The sequence below is a fragment of the Azolla caroliniana genome, unplaced genomic scaffold, assembly GCF_043228905.1.
Source record: "Azolla caroliniana isolate FFs.n. ecotype wild unplaced genomic scaffold, voAzoCaro1.0.p SCAF_4, whole genome shotgun sequence".
NCBI classification, from domain to species: domain Eukaryota; kingdom Viridiplantae; phylum Streptophyta; class Polypodiopsida; order Salviniales; family Salviniaceae; genus Azolla; species Azolla caroliniana.
In genome coordinates, this window is record NW_028230439.1 from 24993686 (window position 1) to 25011440 (window position 17755).

The 17755-nt window shown below is 35.3% G+C and overlaps 3 protein-coding genes and 1 non-coding gene across 4 annotated transcripts; 3 read left to right on the plus strand and 1 right to left on the minus strand.

Annotated features, from left to right (window-relative positions):
• Positions 1-1110: 1110 nt before the first annotated feature.
• LOC147865604 (monodehydroascorbate reductase, seedling isozyme-like) lies at positions 1111-5418 on the plus strand. The gene is made up of 10 exons (XM_087318456.1): positions 1111-1428; positions 2098-2169; positions 2270-2321; positions 2439-2519; positions 2673-2791; positions 3040-3259; positions 3748-3866; positions 4048-4173; positions 4287-4427; positions 4947-5418. Exons 1-10 carry the CDS (start codon positions 1378-1380, stop codon positions 5268-5270), a joined length of 1305 nt encoding a protein of 434 aa, XP_087174582.1. The 5' UTR covers positions 1111-1377; the 3' UTR covers positions 5271-5418.
• Positions 5419-6605: 1187 nt separating this feature from the next.
• On the plus strand, positions 6606-11927 carry LOC147865605 (uncharacterized). Its single transcript, XM_087318458.1, has 3 exons — positions 6606-7293; positions 11135-11239; positions 11759-11927. Exons 1-3 carry the CDS (start codon positions 6621-6623, stop codon positions 11764-11766), a joined length of 786 nt encoding a protein of 261 aa, XP_087174584.1. The 5' UTR covers positions 6606-6620; the 3' UTR covers positions 11767-11927.
• A 985-nt stretch (positions 11928-12912) lies between these two features.
• TRNAP-UGG (transfer RNA proline (anticodon UGG)) lies at positions 12913-12984 on the plus strand. Its single transcript has one exon. It is a non-coding gene; the product is annotated as a tRNA-Pro (tRNA).
• A 608-nt stretch (positions 12985-13592) lies between these two features.
• MPS1 (multipolar spindle 1) lies at positions 13593-17687 on the minus strand. Its single transcript, XM_087318459.1, has 10 exons — positions 17567-17687; positions 16340-16400; positions 16087-16233; positions 15918-15958; positions 15656-15745; positions 15512-15563; positions 14732-14848; positions 14457-14649; positions 14127-14197; positions 13593-14026 (listed from the first exon to the last, which is right to left on the minus strand). The coding sequence occupies exons 1-10, from the start codon at positions 17678-17680 to the stop codon at positions 13866-13868; spliced, it is 1047 nt and encodes a 348-aa protein (XP_087174585.1). The 5' UTR covers positions 17681-17687; the 3' UTR covers positions 13593-13865.
• Positions 17688-17755: the final 68 nt, after the last annotated feature.

The following is a 17755-nucleotide window of genomic DNA, read 5'->3' on the forward strand; positions in this document are numbered from 1 at the left end:
AGGAAGAGTTAAGGGTTCGTTCACACACGCAAACACTCTCTCCCACCATGTCCTCTTTCGGTTTTTCGGTTTAGGGTCGAGGTCCCGAGATCAGTTACCTGATCGAGATTCCGGAATCACATTCCCGATCGAGATTCCAGTGAGAGAGAGAGAGAGAGAGATTGAAGGTGTGGGGATCATCAGGATGCCTAGAATCAAATCGAAACCATCAGGGTTCGAGATTCTAGCAAGAGACCGTGTGGAGCTGGATTCACACTCACGATTTCCTCTCGTTTGTATGATAAGACTCCTTTTTTTTATTGTGTCTCCATCCTCTCCAAGAGTCATTTAGCTAAAGCTAGAGTTGGCCGAGGATTACCCGCAAAAAAAATACGGGGTGTTGTCATTCACTCCATTTCCACACCCAAGCTCAATCCGTTTGAGTTCTTCATAGTGTCTACCATTCCACTATATCCCATACTTGTGGTCCCTAAAAGATGTAAAAACACAAAATAGATGATTTTTTCCCCTTATTCGGAGATAGATTCTTCGTATCTGAATGACCTAAGCGAGGAATATACATATCTATTTCTATGAACAAAACACCAGACCAAGTGATCAAATTGGGGTGAATGAAAAGCTATAAGGTAAGACTGGATAGGATCGAGCACAAATCCAGGGGAGTCACGACCCGAAAAAGGTCTAGGCGACACAATTGACATAGATAGATAGATAGATAGATTGTGAACAAATATAACCCGACGGTTAGGCAATGGGGAGAATGGCGAACTAGTGAGTGAATTGGGCGAAATAGTGTGGATGAATAGATGGAAGCATACAAAATTGATGGGTTTCTTGGGTACCAAACCAACAACCTAGAATGTATGTGTCCATGAGAGGAGAAAGGGAGGGGAGGGGGATATGGATAATGGAGTGTATAAATATAAATATAATTATAATTTATATATATATATCGTATGTATATGTGTATATCTATATATACATATACATACATATATTGTATATATACATATATACGTATATGTATACATATACAAATGTGTATGTATATATGTGTGTGTATGTACACATATATATATATAGAGGCTGGCCAGGCTAGTCCATTGGTTGATTGATCCATCCTGAGGAGAGGGAGCATACCACGTTTTGCTCTGTTAAAGCTGCAGGATTGCTTCAAAAATCAGCCAACATAGACAGCATAAAAAGATTGTGCACTAAATTTAGCTTCCTTCTCTTGTTTTCTCCCTATTTCTGTTCTCCTCTGTTCTGCCCTGTTCCACCTGAAAAGAAGAAAAACAAAAAGAAGAAAAGATTGAAGGGTAAAGAAAGGAAGTAGGGAAGGAAGGAAGGAAGGAAGGAAGGAAGGAAGAAGAAACCATGGCTGAGTCATTCTTCAAGTATATCATTCTTGGTGGAGGTGTTGCTGCGGTGAGCTCTCCTCTTTCCTCTCTCTTTGCGTAATTCTCCTTCTCAGTGGGTGTAATTTTCAAACAAAAAATACCACATACAGCCTCTGTTCACCACACACAAAATTAACTCATGAAGCAACATACATACTAAGTTTTTACTATACTTAAACCTACATGTATGATCTACATGTCACATGCCTTTTTACGCCATGGAATCAATGACTTTTTTCATAGACATGGCTCATGTAGTTGGGGGATTTCCTCTACTCTGGCATAAAAACTTGTTCAATGCAATTCAATCATATTGTGAGCAGTATGAGTAAATCTTGTTATTTAATTATAGATGGCTTTCACCAAATCCATTGATTTTGTTGATGTTTTATCATAATGAACATATGTGGTGGTATGCAATACCTTGTGAGTTGATAATGCCCTAAGAGTTCCCACACTAAATCTTGTGATTGAATCGTAATACCCATAAGAGCTGTATATGCTCTCTAATGAAAGGATGATATAAGAGGACTATGTATACCCATAAGAGAGCCTCATCTAAATCTTGGAAGTACGATTTCCTTATGCTAAATGTTCTGATCTGATCATTGAGGTCCAATGCTACATGTTATGCTTTGATCATAATACCTATAAGAGCTATGTGTGTTTTGGTACTTACTTTTCATGTGTTCTTCAGGGTTATGCTGCGCGAGAGTTTGTCTCTCTGGGTCTTCTTCCAGGGGAGCTTGCCATAATCTCTAAAGAGGCTGTAAGTCTTATGAAAATTTTGTTGATATTGCCATTTTTGAGCCGTAGAATCATGATGTATCGCTTTTGTTTTGTACTTTTATTAACTTGCATTATTTCAGGTTGCCCCCTATGAAAGACCTGCCTTGAGCAAAGCCTATCTCTTCCCAGAGGGTAAAATTTTCATCTTCTTTTAGTTTACAAAGAAGCAAAGAAGGAACTGTATTACTTCTTTGTTGGGTTTACCCCCCTCTATTAGCTAAGCATGTGTATACATATGAATATTTGCAGGTGCAGCTAGGCTTCCTGGTTTTCATACCTGTGTTGGTAGTGGAGGAGAAAGACTCCTTCCAGAGTGGTACTTTGAGAAAGGTTTTAGTTGCTTCTTATCATACTTGATCTGACCCTTGAGTTATTCTCTATATTAATCGCACACAAATGATGCATCTTTGTTAAGTTTTTTCTTGTTGTTATCAAACTTTACCTAATGTTTTGCTTTAAAAAGTCTTTTATCTCTTGTCTCAGGTATTGAGCTGATCCTAAAGACTGAGATTGTGAAGGTGGACACTGCCAAGAAAATTCTTGAGAGTGCTACCGGGTCCATCTTCAAGTATGATGTTTTAATCATCGCAACAGGGGCAACGGTGAGGGTTACTTTCTCAAAACCTTCTTAAAAGCATTGTCCTATAGTTTTCTGAACTGCGTTATGAATTTATTCTTGTTATTAAAATGTATCAGTCAGACCTTGTGACTTCATTCTTGTCATTGAAGTGTTTAAGACATCTAAGGTTATGCTTTTACACAAAGATGTTTTAGTTAGATGCTATGCTGTTATGCTTTACAATGACATGTTTAGTGAGGCATATATTATTCATTTAACTGTTTTTTGCAGTTCATCCGGGTCTCTGATTTCGGAGTGCTAGGAGATGATGCCAAGGGCATATATTATCTGAGAGAAATTGATGATGCAGATACACTGAATGAGGGCATTCGTGCGAAACCAGGGGGGAAAGCAGTGATTGTGGGGGGAGGTTACATTGGCCTTGAACTCGCTGCAATCTTAGTCATTAATAAATTTGATGTTACAATGGTCTATCCCGAGCCCTGGTGCAGTGAGTACACATTTTCCAAGTTATTTGTTGCTGTCTTTATTCCTCTTATGTTTATAAAATCAGCCATAAAGTAGATGATATTCTCCACTTGACCATATACCTCTATAGCATTGCCTGTGTTAAAATTAGAGTAGCCATCACGTCTCTATGTCTCTTGGCTATATTTGGGATATTGTCTATAGTGATCTTTATAGAATGCATGCTGTCAGAAATAGAGTAACTGTGGTGTTTGACAGTCCCTTGGCAATGTTTAGACTGTAAGCTATTGTGGAGGCAATTCCCTATGCCAGAATAGTCCTAGCGTAGAGCGTTTCTAGGTTCCTTGACTGTATGTAAGCTATTAACCAAAGTGACATTTTTGCATATCAAATGTCATCCTTGAATTATCCTAGTCAAGAAGCCCATCCTAATTATCTACCTGCTTTGATATAAAAGAAATGCAAATATAGCCAAGTTTTGATGTCCTTAAAATATATTGATTCTTGCAGTGCCACGTCTCTTCACATCGGACATAGCTGCATTCTATGAAGGATTTTACAAAAACAAAGGTGTTAAGATCATAAAGGGAACAGTTGCTACAGGATTCGAGAGTGATGCATCTGGGAATGTGAGTCATAGTAATCATATCAAACCTTCACTCAATTCCCTAGGTTTTCAAAACTTTACCATAATACCTTTTTAAACTTAGGGTATTTTTGTTGTTTTTCTCTTTATTATTTATCTTCCAAAAGGGTTGTGAAATGTGATCAAACCATTGTTATAACGTATCCTTTCTTAAAAATTAACAGGTGAAGATTGTGAAGCTGAAAGATGGACAGGAGCTCCCTGCGGATCTAGTTGTTGTTGGTGTTGGTGCAAGGCCTCTTATAAAGCTTTTCAAGGGTCAATTAGAAGAAGAGAAAGGAGGCATTAAGGTTTATGAACTCTCTAAAAAAAAAATGCATGGTTTATAGAAGAGCTATATATATATATATATATATATATATAGTTGTGATACTAAAGCTTTTTGTTTTATTTTTGGTATAAGGTGGATACCTTCTTTAGAACTAGTGTTCCAGATGTCTATGCAGTTGGTGATGTTGCCACCTTCCCATTGAAACTGTATAATGATAGAAGAAGGGTCGAACATGTTGATCATGCTAGGAAGTCAGCCATTCAAGCTGTCAAGGTATGTACTTTACAAGAACATATTTCCTTTGAAGTGTAGGCATGCTTTCAGATGATTTGAAACCTATTAGAATTGTCGATAACAATTTTTCCATCGAACAGATTGACTCATGTTTTCAGATGATTAGATGAACTACTAGTTGTGATGAAGTATGACGTTTCATCACCAAATCTAATCATATTTTGTCATATATAGTTGCTCGAAACAAATATCTTCTCTTGTCACCCAACACATCTTTATATTCATATATATTCGAATTTTGGACACCTTATTTCTAAATATAACCCAGATGATTACTTGAATTTGAAGATGCTCTAATATTAAATCCATTCGGTAGTTCCAATGGTAGACAGCATGAGTCTTCATTTTGTGTAGTGAAATTTAGGGCTGGTAATTTATGGTACAGGTAATGTAGTGATAACTTTGGGGAAGCTCCAAAAATACCCCAAACGTTTTGGATATTTACCAAAATACTCCTCTGACTTCCAAAACTTATACCCTATTTTTTATGTTTGTCAGGACATCAAGGCAAAAGAAGAAGGAAAGACGATTGACGAATATGATTATGTTCCTTACTTTTACTCCCGGGCTTTCAATCTGTCATGGCAATTTTATGGGGATAATGTTGGAGATTCAATTATTTTTGGAGAAACTGACCCAACCACTCCTAATGCCAAGTTTGGTGCATATTGGATCAAAGACAACAAAATTGTGGGTGCATTCCTAGAGAATGGCTCTCCTGAAGAGAACAAGGCCATTGCCAAAGTGGTTAGAGTCCAACCTATAGTTGATAATAAGGAAGCATTGATTACACTCGGCCTCGAATTTGCGTCCAAAATATGATTTATAGTCATGTTTTCATAACCATCTCATTGGATTGTTTCTATGATTCTTAAATTGAACTCTATTCACCAATGCACGGGCCATACTCTCTTTCACCCATTGACATCCACGATATTATAAAGTACCAAATTATGAATGTTTCTTGTTTCGTTTGCTTTTAAGAAACAATGAAAATACAATGGAATCAAAATTGCTGTTCATTGATTGTCTGAAAGAGTATCAAATACAGCGTTTGAGAAATTGGGGAAAAAATGGGTCATAGGAATAAGGGAGCATATTTTGGAAATTTCAAACTTTTTAGATGTTTTTTTTCCATTGTATGCATATAGTATCCATGCTACAAAGCAAAAAAAATCTTGAAATTCAATCCTTAAGATGGGATGCTGCAATTACATAGACATGATTGGTGTTGATTAACAAATGGCAATCTTGTGGTAGAGAAGAGGAAACCACCAAAGAAGAACCATGCAAGGCATTGTGGTCATGCTCTCATAACACATAAAATTCGATGAGTTAAAACTTACAATTTTTTATCATTAGCTAAAAGAAAATTAAAAATTAAAGTGATTCAATGAAATTTCCCATTCTATTGCAATTAAAATTAGAGCACATTCTTCTTATGCCAAGGTTGTGAGTTTGAGTCTTGTTGAATTGATCATTCCATGGGGAATAATGAAATATGAACTCATACATCCACAAAGACCACTTGAAAGCTCTACAACGAAATTTAGTCTCAATTTATACATCCACAAGACCATTCTACAAGTCAACAAGGAAATATAGTCTCAATTTTTATATCCACAAAGAATGAACACCCTAGTTAAAGCATAGACATGCTTTAACCATGCATTAGAGGTTCTCTCACTCTAAAATTATGTGCATGTTTAACTCGTTGCATTCCTTCAGAGTCCAACAAAACACCTAGATTATTAAGTCCTGGTTCAACAATGATAGGATTATGATCTCTTCGGGGAATGGTCTTTGAATTCCTAGTTGAACTATCCCTTCTATTTGTTTCTCTCCATGGAAGCAACATTACAAGCATGAAAGGTTGGAGCAATAATACGCATCGAGGGTATTGAGGACATGGTGGTTATGCGCTCACTTGTTCGAATTTCCATATGATTGCTAATGTACAAGTCAAGATTCCCATTTTCATGCATAGCCAGGATTTCGACAATGTCCATAGAGGCCATACATATATGGAACTCGAATGCGCCCTTCTGACCACAAAAGGAGTAATCCTTTGACAAAGAATGCAAACTTTTTTTGTGTGGATTCAGGTCACGCGGCCATTACTTATTAGGAAGTGTATAATGTATTCGAAGAGTTCGAAGCATCAACCACGAAATGACCTGCTTCAACCACGAAATCATGTCAATCAAGCTAAGGATATGGCATCAATGTCCATTGTACATTAAGCTTGAGAAACAAATGTCCGGTTTCACACTCGTATCCGGACAAATTGAGGTCTTGGAGAAGGTTTTGGGTTCCACAGCAAACCGAAGGGGTTATGGTTTCTTCAGAATGCTTAGAAACAGAACAATCTGGTCACTACCCACCAACCCACAAACCCTAATTCCACATGGATTCTTCTTCAATCACAGGCATACTCACTCCCAAATCCTCTGGGAGGAGCTTCTTGGCAGAAAATTAGAGGCCGCTGCAGCCAAAAAGCTCGAAGAAGCTTTTCTAGAGTATAGAGTGAGAAAATCTGTTCCTTCTTGGCTTCCTTTTCTGCCTAATGGCTCCTTTTGGATACCATCCTCTGAAGAAACCATCAAAAGTCTTCAAGTTCTCGCAGAGAAAATTAGGGTTTCGAAATCGTCTCGGAAATCATCTTCAGCTAGTTTGAGCTTGGATGGAAGTAAAATTAGTAGTATCTCTAAAGTAGCAGAGTGGAGCCTGATTCAGCAAACAGATAAGCTCTTATCACAATGGGGTGGTAGTAAAGATGATAATGCTTCTGCCTCCTCTGATACCATTGCTACACGGCCACCCTCCTCCGAAACACAGTTAAAAGGCATGTAATAACAGACTAATTCAGTTTCTTTCAATTTTACTTGAATTTGACTTTTCTCTGGAAATTTGAAGATTTTCATTCTTTTATCCTGTTAAAGGTATGAATATAATTATTCTGGTTTTTGAAACTTATATTTTTTTCTTATCCAATCATAAAAGAGTTACCTTTCCCTAATTTGTTGGAATTTTATAATCATATAATCTCAAAATAATGGTTTAGTATTAGTATTATAGTTGAACATACGAGAAAACCTAATATAAATTTTTCTGAATTGTTCATGAACTTATATCTTAATTTTTAAATGTTTTGATTCTTAACCTTCCATTATCTAGAGTATCTTTTATGGTAGTTCACTCCATGTTAACAAGTATGTCATAATTCCATTATTTGGTAACTCAGTATCTGCAAGAAATAATTTTATCATAATGTAAGTAAAACCTTTATCCAAAAATATCTTATTATATGAACTTTTTTTTCCCCTCCTAAAGCACCTCATCATCAACAGTTTTTTAATAAGATTTCAGAGTTCGAATTTTTTTGACCAAAGGTACACAAATCTTCAACTCCATTCTGTGGGAATGGGCAGTAGCATACAGTCCCATTGTTGAAAGATTTTATTCCAAATCATCAAATTACATGAAACTTGTGCCTATACATTATGAATTCTATTACTATAGATTTTATTTTCAGTGTTCTTTTTTGAAAATTTTGAATCTGATTGCCTGCTAAGACTGGTAAATGTTGTTTAATGAGTAATGAGTTCTATTAATTTATTTTTTGAAATTTATTTTTTGTGTATGTTTAAACCATTGCAGAATGGCTCTGTTATGCAATATTTTTATAGCATTTACGAGATGTCATACTTGTTTTCGTATTTATATCACGATGAATAAGCATGATGAATTTGAGATAGTCATGCATGATGCGTTCTTATGCATAGATGTGGAGGATCATAGATTCAGTATAACATAATGGCATGATAAAGACTAGGATTGTTATTAGACTCATGAAATGAGAGTGACTTCTCCGGGCTAAAGATAAATATGATAACAATGAATAGTGATAGACTCATATAAATATAACTTATGCATTTGGTTTTGGTCATCTTGAGAAACTAAAAGTGGAAAAATGTGTTTTTTAGTTGGTAATGAAAATGGCCATGTTATAGGTCTCTATTGAAATATAATCAGAATTTTTTAAACTATGAAACATAATGGTTTGAGAGAGGAATCGAGAGGAAGAGTGTCATTTTTGAATATGGATTGAAAGAGAATTGATTCAAATTGAGCTCACATAATGTGGTGTGATCTCGTGTTTCTAATAAGTAATTTGCCCAAAATGTCTACAAAGTGCATTCAATTTTCTGATAGAGTCTTGCTCATATAAAATCTTATGAATCCAGAAACAACAGGCCTTCAAAAGTCTTGGAAATGACTTGCTGATAAACATAGAAATGGTAGGGATAGGATGAAATTTTAACAGGAAAACCATTTAGAAGGAGAGGGAGGAGTTTTACATTTCAGCTACTTATAGAAGTTTGCAGCAATGTTCAGCAAATAGCAAAATCTATTTAATGTTTGCAAACATTCAAAAAGATTATAAGAATGCACCAATAAACAATTCATGCTTTATCGTTCTGACAAATAACTTTTTTTAATTAAAAAATACGGCCACATGGCCATTGGAATTTATTGATTCACTTCCATTTTTAACTGGCTTGGTATGTTCAGTTTTACCTTGGTAAAACATATAAAGAGAAGCTGAGCCACCATGTAGGTGTGGAATATATTGTGATTGAAACTTTTCAATTTCAGAAAAGTTTCAATGAATTAAGACCATCATCTTTTGTACTCCAGGTGGGTTTTATATTACTTTTTCTGGATAATTTTCGTTATATTATAGGCTTTGTAAATTGGGCAAAATTGTGAATATTGAGTACAGAGGCTCCCAATTCCCTTTTGAGCAATTTTCCATTTAACTGGCCACCAGGCTAACCTGTGCCACGAGTAAGCACAGTGGAAATATGCTGCATTGGTGGCTTCCTGCCAGTTGAGATAAAGTAGCAAGTATCTAGATTGGAGGAGCTGGAAACAGCTGCTTCAAAGCCATTTTTTGGACTAAGGTAACTCGCAATGGTGAGATGTTTAATTATTTATCTGAGCTACCCCACCATGGGTAGCAAATGAATCTGTTTCACCTCTAAAGTTGTCCAAGAGGCTTTTGTATCCCCAACGCCATCTTATTCATTTTGAATCTCTCCCCACAACAAAAAAACCTGTTTCAAGACATTTAGAGGCTTGGTTTTCTTTTGTGTAGTAAACCCGTGAGCTTTGACAGAAGGTGAATACAAAACACATAAGATTCTGTGAGAAGAGCTTTGACAGAAGGTATCCATCCAAGAGAAGAACATAACCAACTTTCTGCAGTAGTTTCATCGCTGGACAATAGACAAGCTAGGTATGCTATACCACAGAAAGATTACCTGAAAGAAAAATTGTTCTGATATTCCATATACCTTCATAAACCATGAGGGTGTAAAGCATCTTTATATGGCTCCTTAGTCTGCTGTCAAATGCTGGGGCTGAACCCCAGACATATGGTGGAAAATATTGGGCTAGACTACTGCACAGTGAGGAAATGTTTGGTCGAGTGGTGAAATCCATTATCACGATAGCTTTACCCAAATTTGAGAATGATACTCTATTTCATGTCTTAAACCTGTAAACAAATATCAACAAGATACAAAAGGGCATATTTGGGTTGAGATGAATTTGAACCAGCATAGGCGATTGCCAGCAGATTTACAGTACTTCCCGATTAACCTTGGGATGTACACCTATTCCAGGTGGTGAAGAGCCAAACCTTTCCATCCCTGTGAACTCTTGGGGAAGAAAATACAAGAGAGTTTGATTAATATAAGATCAGATACCATTCATCCAAGCTGGTAGTTGAGTGGCTAGGGTAGGGATATGTGAGCTGGGTTGTATGCGACTTGGGTTTAATCCTCGTTATTACGATGTGGCTTTGGCAACATCTTTAAAATTTGAAATGTAAAAACTGGTCACTTATAAACCAATTGTGCTACAATAACTTTGGGATGCCAACAACAATGAAAATCTATTCAATATAAAATAACATAGGCTTTGTAAAGGGCTATGTTTATCGTTCGAACTGAAAACAAAACATTTTGCATGGTCAATGATGAATATTGCGTGAGAGGCCTAATAAGTTTTAAAATGCATTTGTTTGAGAAAATGAGAACAAGCAGAGGAAATGTAAATATTGACATTGTAATATTCAGAATAATATGCAGTGCGTGGAAATTTATCTATTCACACTCTCTTGGGAATCGTCTCCACCTTTGATCATTTAGGTCTCTCCACTGAATTCTTATTGTAATTTAGTTCATTCTAATATATTGCTCATTTTTTAACTATATCTTCGTTGTTGTAGAATTATGGTTTCTTTGTACGTAATGTACACAAATCATGTTTTCTTTATTAGTTAGACGTAATCATTGCTTTATACTGAGGTGCTTAAATTAGTTTCTTTTATTGACCTGTCGCTGTCTCTGGTAAGTGTTATGTATGTAGAAAATGGATTAGATACTTTGTTGATTTGTGAATGAGAAAACCCTTAACCTGTTGGGAATTTACCAGGATACACCTGGCTTTTGAAAAACTACCAGAATACCTTTATGCTGCTCAAAAAGTCTATTGCTTCAGAGAACAAAGGAGGGTATTCTGGAAAATACACAAAAATGTTCCTGTATTCTTGTGGTTTTCTGAATGAGACGAATGCCTTCAAGATGGATTGTGATTTATTTACTGGTTTCCTCTAGGTACAATAGTTGAAGTTACATTAGGCAGTGAAGATGTTGAACATGAAGGTGGGGGTGATACTGATAGTGAGGAAGATATTCAAGCAAACAGCAAGAAGCCAGAAGGTAAATTCCTTGGTTAATGTTAATCTGATTTAAAAGCTCAAACGTTTACTGCTACAAGACATGAAGGTAGATTTAGTTATATTGAGTTTGAAAAACATTTTATGGTTAATTTTAATGGAATAAATTTTTTAGTGTTATGTTAATGGTGAAAACATTTAGGGGTATATCAATGGCATTAAAATTCAGGGTTATACGAATTGTGTTTTAATCAAATTAGATGAGTTTTGAAAAATTTGAATCAATAATCAAGAATGTAGCTCAATCAACGTTGAGAGAAAATTACTTTTACATTATACCATTTTAGTTAATTTAGCACATCAAATTTGCATCATTTTTTTATATGTATGCATCTATCTCCCATATATCTATCTATCTACCTATAGATAGACTGATATATCTTTTCACTGACTTATTTCAAGTGTCATGTAACATGACAGGTACATAGATAGATAGATAGAAAGATATATCTTTTTACATATCTTTTCACTGGCTTATTTCTAGTGTCATGTAACATCACAGGTACATAGATGGATGCTCATAGGAAGAATCAAATCAGTACAAAGATGGCAAGAAAAATGAATAATCAGTACATATATATATGAACATGGCTTCTTGTGGGTTTGAACACAGATTTCATTACATTTTGCCCTCATAAATCGATAAAAAAAAATTTACTGTCTAGTTTTTTTATTATCTTGTCTAAGTGTTTTTAGAGTTTTAGTTGTTTTCTCTTGTCTGGTGGTTGTTTGATCCGATTCAATTCATTGGAACTTAAATGAAAAATATTGTGTTATTTTAAAATGATCTGTATTGATGATTTATTGATTTGTGCTATTTGTTGGGGAAATTGTAAATAGACTTTCGAAATTGTCTTTTGTGAAATTATGATATCTTAGTATGTCAGATTGCTTGATATTCGAAATGTTATATATCATCATCATGATTGAAACATAATCGGTAATAAACTCTTTTTGTCAACTGTGTATGATGCTATTTGAGGAATTTGTTGTCGCATAAGCAAATGAGGAATCGATTGTTTAGAGGATAAAAAATAAGTTTTAAAAACGTGTCTATGAACTTGATCTTTCATAACTTTGGTCAACTCCTTGTTAGTTGACTTTGTCGGATCACCCAAATGTAACCTCCATGGCATGCTTCAAGTAGGTTCAATTGTCTATGAATTAGGCATGTATTTTTAGGATCCTATAATAAATGAGTTAATGGGAACAAACATTTCATATGATAACGTGAAAGCATGATTGAATAATTACGTGAGTAATCTAGTAAGTCTAGAAATTAGAATGTAAAGCACATTGCAAGTAGAAAGTTGTTCTAGACTATGTAGAAGTGGGCAGATAAAAAAAATGTGTTAAAAAGGAATATCCTCTTGAAGATTTGAGAATACTAGGAGAATTATTGTATTGTGTGTAGTGACCATGAGGATATAGCCTTGAGGCTTGTAAAAGAGGATTCGTTTATAAGCAACATTTTCATTATTAAACCTATGTTGTAGGTTTAATAATATATAGACGTTGAAGATGTAGCCTCGAGGCTTGTAAAAGAGGGTCCATCTAGGAACGTTTTCATTGTTGAAACTTGAAACTTATGTTTTAGGTTTATATGAAATAAAAATAGAATATAAATAGGACTTAATCAAACAGTGAAATAACATCGGGCGTTTGGTCTAGTGGTATGATTCTCGCTTTGGGTGCGAGAGGCCGCGAGTTCGATTCTCGCAACGCCCCGTCTCTTTTTTCTCTTTGTCTATCATATATTTGCTTCCACAATACGCATAAATATATGACTTATATGCTCCATCAAATATTTGCTTCGAATGCTTTTTTTAATCTGAATTGCATCATATTTAACCACTGTCTCTGATGATATGACAATCATTTTCACTGTATATCAAGCATGCATAGGTTTCAATCATTTGGATGATTTTTCTTCTTGTTTTCTTTTTTGGTGTCTTAGTTTCTAGCACTCCCTAGCTTCCTGAAGCAAATGTTTCCTCTGTACATACCAAATCTTGTCATGTTATGAAGCATATGTTTATTTGATATGTGTAAGTCAGTTGTAAAATCTCATGAGGTTTCACTCAAAATGGAAATCTTCATCAAGAAATTTAAGCATGAAGAACTTTGCAGAGATTTTGACTACCTAACAAACATTCACATCATATCAGTACTGAATTGCTATGAAATGCCTGAATATACTCGCATGTCAAACCTTGAGCTCGACTGACCCTTGACACAAAAATTGTAAATTCTTCATTTCGAATGACTAACAAGATTGTAAGAGCATCACCATCATGAAAGTGTACAACAGTCAATGAATGCAAAGGTTTCTGGTCAAAGGAACTAAGGATTTCAAAATTAAGCATAACCATCCTGAAAGCCTAGTTCAGTTAATGATTTCAAAAACATTCAGTTCAATATGATTAAGGAGATCATGTAAGCATTTATACATTGAGCTTTCTATTCAAATAAACTAATGAGATAAAATGCATATAGCCATCAAGACAGGACTATTTTCTGACGTATAGATCTTGCATATGTATATATCCATATGTAAAAGGTTCATCTCTTATCATGGGATACAAGCTTTACGAAATGCGTCACGGAAACTATCCCCTTGAAATTCCTCCATTTGAGAGACGGTGGATTTGCTTAACCATGTGACTAGTGATTCTTTCCACATATGCAAGGAAGAGAGAGTTGTGCTTGCTTAGCATTGTACAACATGTCTTCAACTTCACACAGCCATGAATCCACTGCTCGAGAAGCACTGTATTCAGTAATAGAATTTCAAGCTTTTTATTAGAAATCCCAGACACAGAACACATGGTCGAGAATCATTTAATTAGAATAGTAATCTGAATGCTTACTTTCATCGAAGGTATCATTGTTTCTCCAGCAAGACGAATGGTACATAACTAGATTCTCAATGAGCTGAAACCTGCATTATTTGGAGGAATATTAGTTGAATTCACATGATGGTCATGAATGTAAAATAATGGGAGAAACTCCTGAGAAATTTGGAGTTTTCCAAATGTCCTTGGATTTTCAAGATTTCCTCAATTCCCCAACATCCCCCTCTTGAAAACTCAAGAGATATTTTGGGAAAGTAATAAAAATTTATTTCTGAATCTTTCCCTAAAATGTTAGTAATTGGCTTACAAAATTCTATTTTTTATGCCAGGTGATTTTTAACTTACATAAACACCATATTATCATGGACTTGGGACACGTTCTTCTGGAACGGATCTAAAACACATATATGCATTGAAGCCAAAACTGTCTGTTCTGATGTCATTATAAGGATCCTCTGTCCAACAAAAGGAATTGTTCCAAGCGTTGTCAATAATTTGAGTATCCACGCTCGGTTATCCGTGTTCACGTTCTTCAATTCTAGACAAAAACTAAAAATATATAAGCCTTTTAGAACCTCACTGTAACTTAATTTTAAATTATGAATAGTTTTATGACTCACCGTAGTCACATGCAAAACTCAGCAATTTCTCCAGCAACTGTGACGTTAAATTTGCTATAATTCTTTCTGCAGCAGTCTTCTGATCCCTGTGGTCTCTCAATATGTGCAAGACAGTATCTGAAGAAACATATAGGTTCAACACTCGATATGGCTTACTTTATACAAGCATGTGAATATATACAGTTGAGGGGTCTGAATACATAGAAGATCAAATTTTTGTTGTTTGCAAAACATTTTAAAAGTTTGACACTGATATTGCTTTAGGGGCTATGATGAGACACATATATTTAAAAAAGGAGAAAAACTATCAACTTGTGTCATCAATAACAGAAACCTACATGATCCCATCTTTTCAAATCCTCACTTAACAAAAGCAAGCATGCAAGTACACTGTTGAAATACTAACAAAACCCTCTGTGCTATGAGGATTCTGTGCCATCCTGTAACAAAGTATGTTCGTAGTTTCCATACACTTTACTCTCCAATGATGATATCATAACGTCTGCTTCTATACTTCAATTGGTATTTGATTCTGCCTCCTTTCCAAATTATAATTGTTTGTAATATGCTTTCAACAAAGAACAGAATGCACCACTGTACTAAAACATAAATCTATGCTCATATCATGCATGTAGAAGTGGGAGGTTCATGCAAATATTCTGTACTTCATATAGGATTATGCATATATATACAATTATTGCTCAATATCTCATGCAAAGCACATATTTAGTCAGCAGTTACCAATCTCGTATAAATTCGTGGAAGCGCGTTACAAGTTACCTTGAAAGAATTCAAAGGCTTGATGTGCATATGAAGCAATGTATTCCGCATCCTTGGTACCATGAGGACAATATACAACATGAATATCCTTTAAAGAAAAAGAAACCACACTGCTCATGGCCAACCAAGAGTTTGAAAGCTTACAGGATTCAGTTTCCCAGCAATTTCAATGAGAAATTTAGAAACAATAGAGAGATTATTCTCCTTATCTGAGGCTGATGTCACCCCCATAAACTGCCAAAAAATAAAATTCAATTTAAATCCACTGTCATTTTAATCTTGGGTAAATATCAAACTTAAAAACGCAATTCCACACTATTTCACTCATACACTGCCTACTTTATTCCTGTAATATAACCATGACAGACAATAGATATAATAATGATAGAACCAGCCACAAACGTACAATGCTCTTTCTGTGGTTTCTTGAACACTCCCATCTGTTTACTGACAGAAATCATCATCGATGGCCATGTAATGAATGTCTTTTATAGCAAGGCAAAAAAACCAAAGGAAATCCTATATATGCTACATCTATTTAGCCAGTAAATTAATAACTTGCGTTCAATTCCTACCATCCCTGAGAAACTGACGAAAGATCAGCTGATCAAAATCATCTTCATGCACGTCCTTGAGTGTGGATTCAAATGATCTTCCATTGTTTTCAAAGAAGCTACATTTACATACTCCATGAAGAGGTAATAGCTCTGAAATCGTTGTATCTGAAAGAGACAGTTTTTCATATAAAGTACTTGATATTATATATGATGACTACCTTTGATATGAGGCAAGTCCATGGAAACAAAAGAACCAATACACTTCTGTTACCACTTTCTGCTTGTTGCAACTCCTTTTGAAGTAGCTCTATCTCCTTCTTGCGGGTTTTGGCCTATCAGAACATTTCAAGAAGTCATTCCCTCCCATCAAAATAGCATTACAGGTCTACGTTGAGTAGGACAGACATAGTTCTCATCTAATAAGACAAAAAACAATAAGAAACTTGATTTTCTCTCCTCCTATAGAAGAGGGACTGGATTCAAGGTTGTATCTATGCTCAAAAAAGATTATAGGTTGAATGCCTCTGGAATTAAAGATTATAGGATTGGATAAAGACATTCATGTCCCTGGCATTAAACCATCTACACAAAAATGATTTCAGTGACTCTAATGTTGGACTTGAATTAGAAATATGATTACAGATGAAAGCACTTACTGTGGATTCATTAGACACTAATTTTGAACTATTAAGTTCTCAGATATAGCAGACATTCATCTTTAGATAGATATATATGTGCCATCCTATATTACATAGATTTGTATCTCTACAGATTCAAGAGCACTATATAACAACAATCCTTGATTCCTTACATGAAGTGTGTGTCAAAACCTAGATTTGCAGAATGTAAATGCAAAAAAAACAAAACATTTTGGTGAACCTAGCATGATATTTTCTTCCACAGGTGTTCCTTGATTTAATGAAATCTCTATCCAATTTAACTGTCCACCATCCAAAATTTCCACTTCAGCATTAAGACATCATCATCATCATGATAATGGTTGTGATGCTAAGGATTGTGGAGAGAGAATTCGCATGCGAAAATTCCTTAATCATCAGTAGATTTTTCTCTTTAATCCAGGAAATAATTTGGAACGATAGGACTATCACAAATTTACAGGAATTTAGGGGAAACTTAGCACATTTTTCATGGAATAATCGTTCTCATTATAAATAGTTCCCGTAGGAAAGTTCAAAATGCGCTCATTGTTTTGGGGGAGGACTTTTTTTTTCTCAGCTAATAATAATTTCATCAAATGACAAATATCAAGAAAACGTCAGTCTTTCCCTAAACTACTCAAATTCATTCGTCAAGAACATCACATTACGTTATGAACTCAGACTCCACATCTTTCTTGGCCGATTTCTGAGGCCTTTGTAAACGAAATCAAATCAAATTCTTCACGTTTTCCCTGGGAATACTCACCTCCTCAGAAACCAAGGAATATATGAATGTATGACTGTGTTTGTGTCTGTGCTTGTGTGATGAATAAACCTACCTTATCTTTCCAGTGCTTGAGAGAGGCAGCTTGTTTGGAGCGAGCTTTGACGATGGCCAAAGCCAGCGCGAGTCGAGGATCGGAAGAAGCAGCAGAAGGAGAAGAAGGCGCCATTGTCAGAAGTCTCTCTACATGTAGTGAGAAATGATACAAGTGTTGCATGCATGCATGCATGTACAGTATGTATGT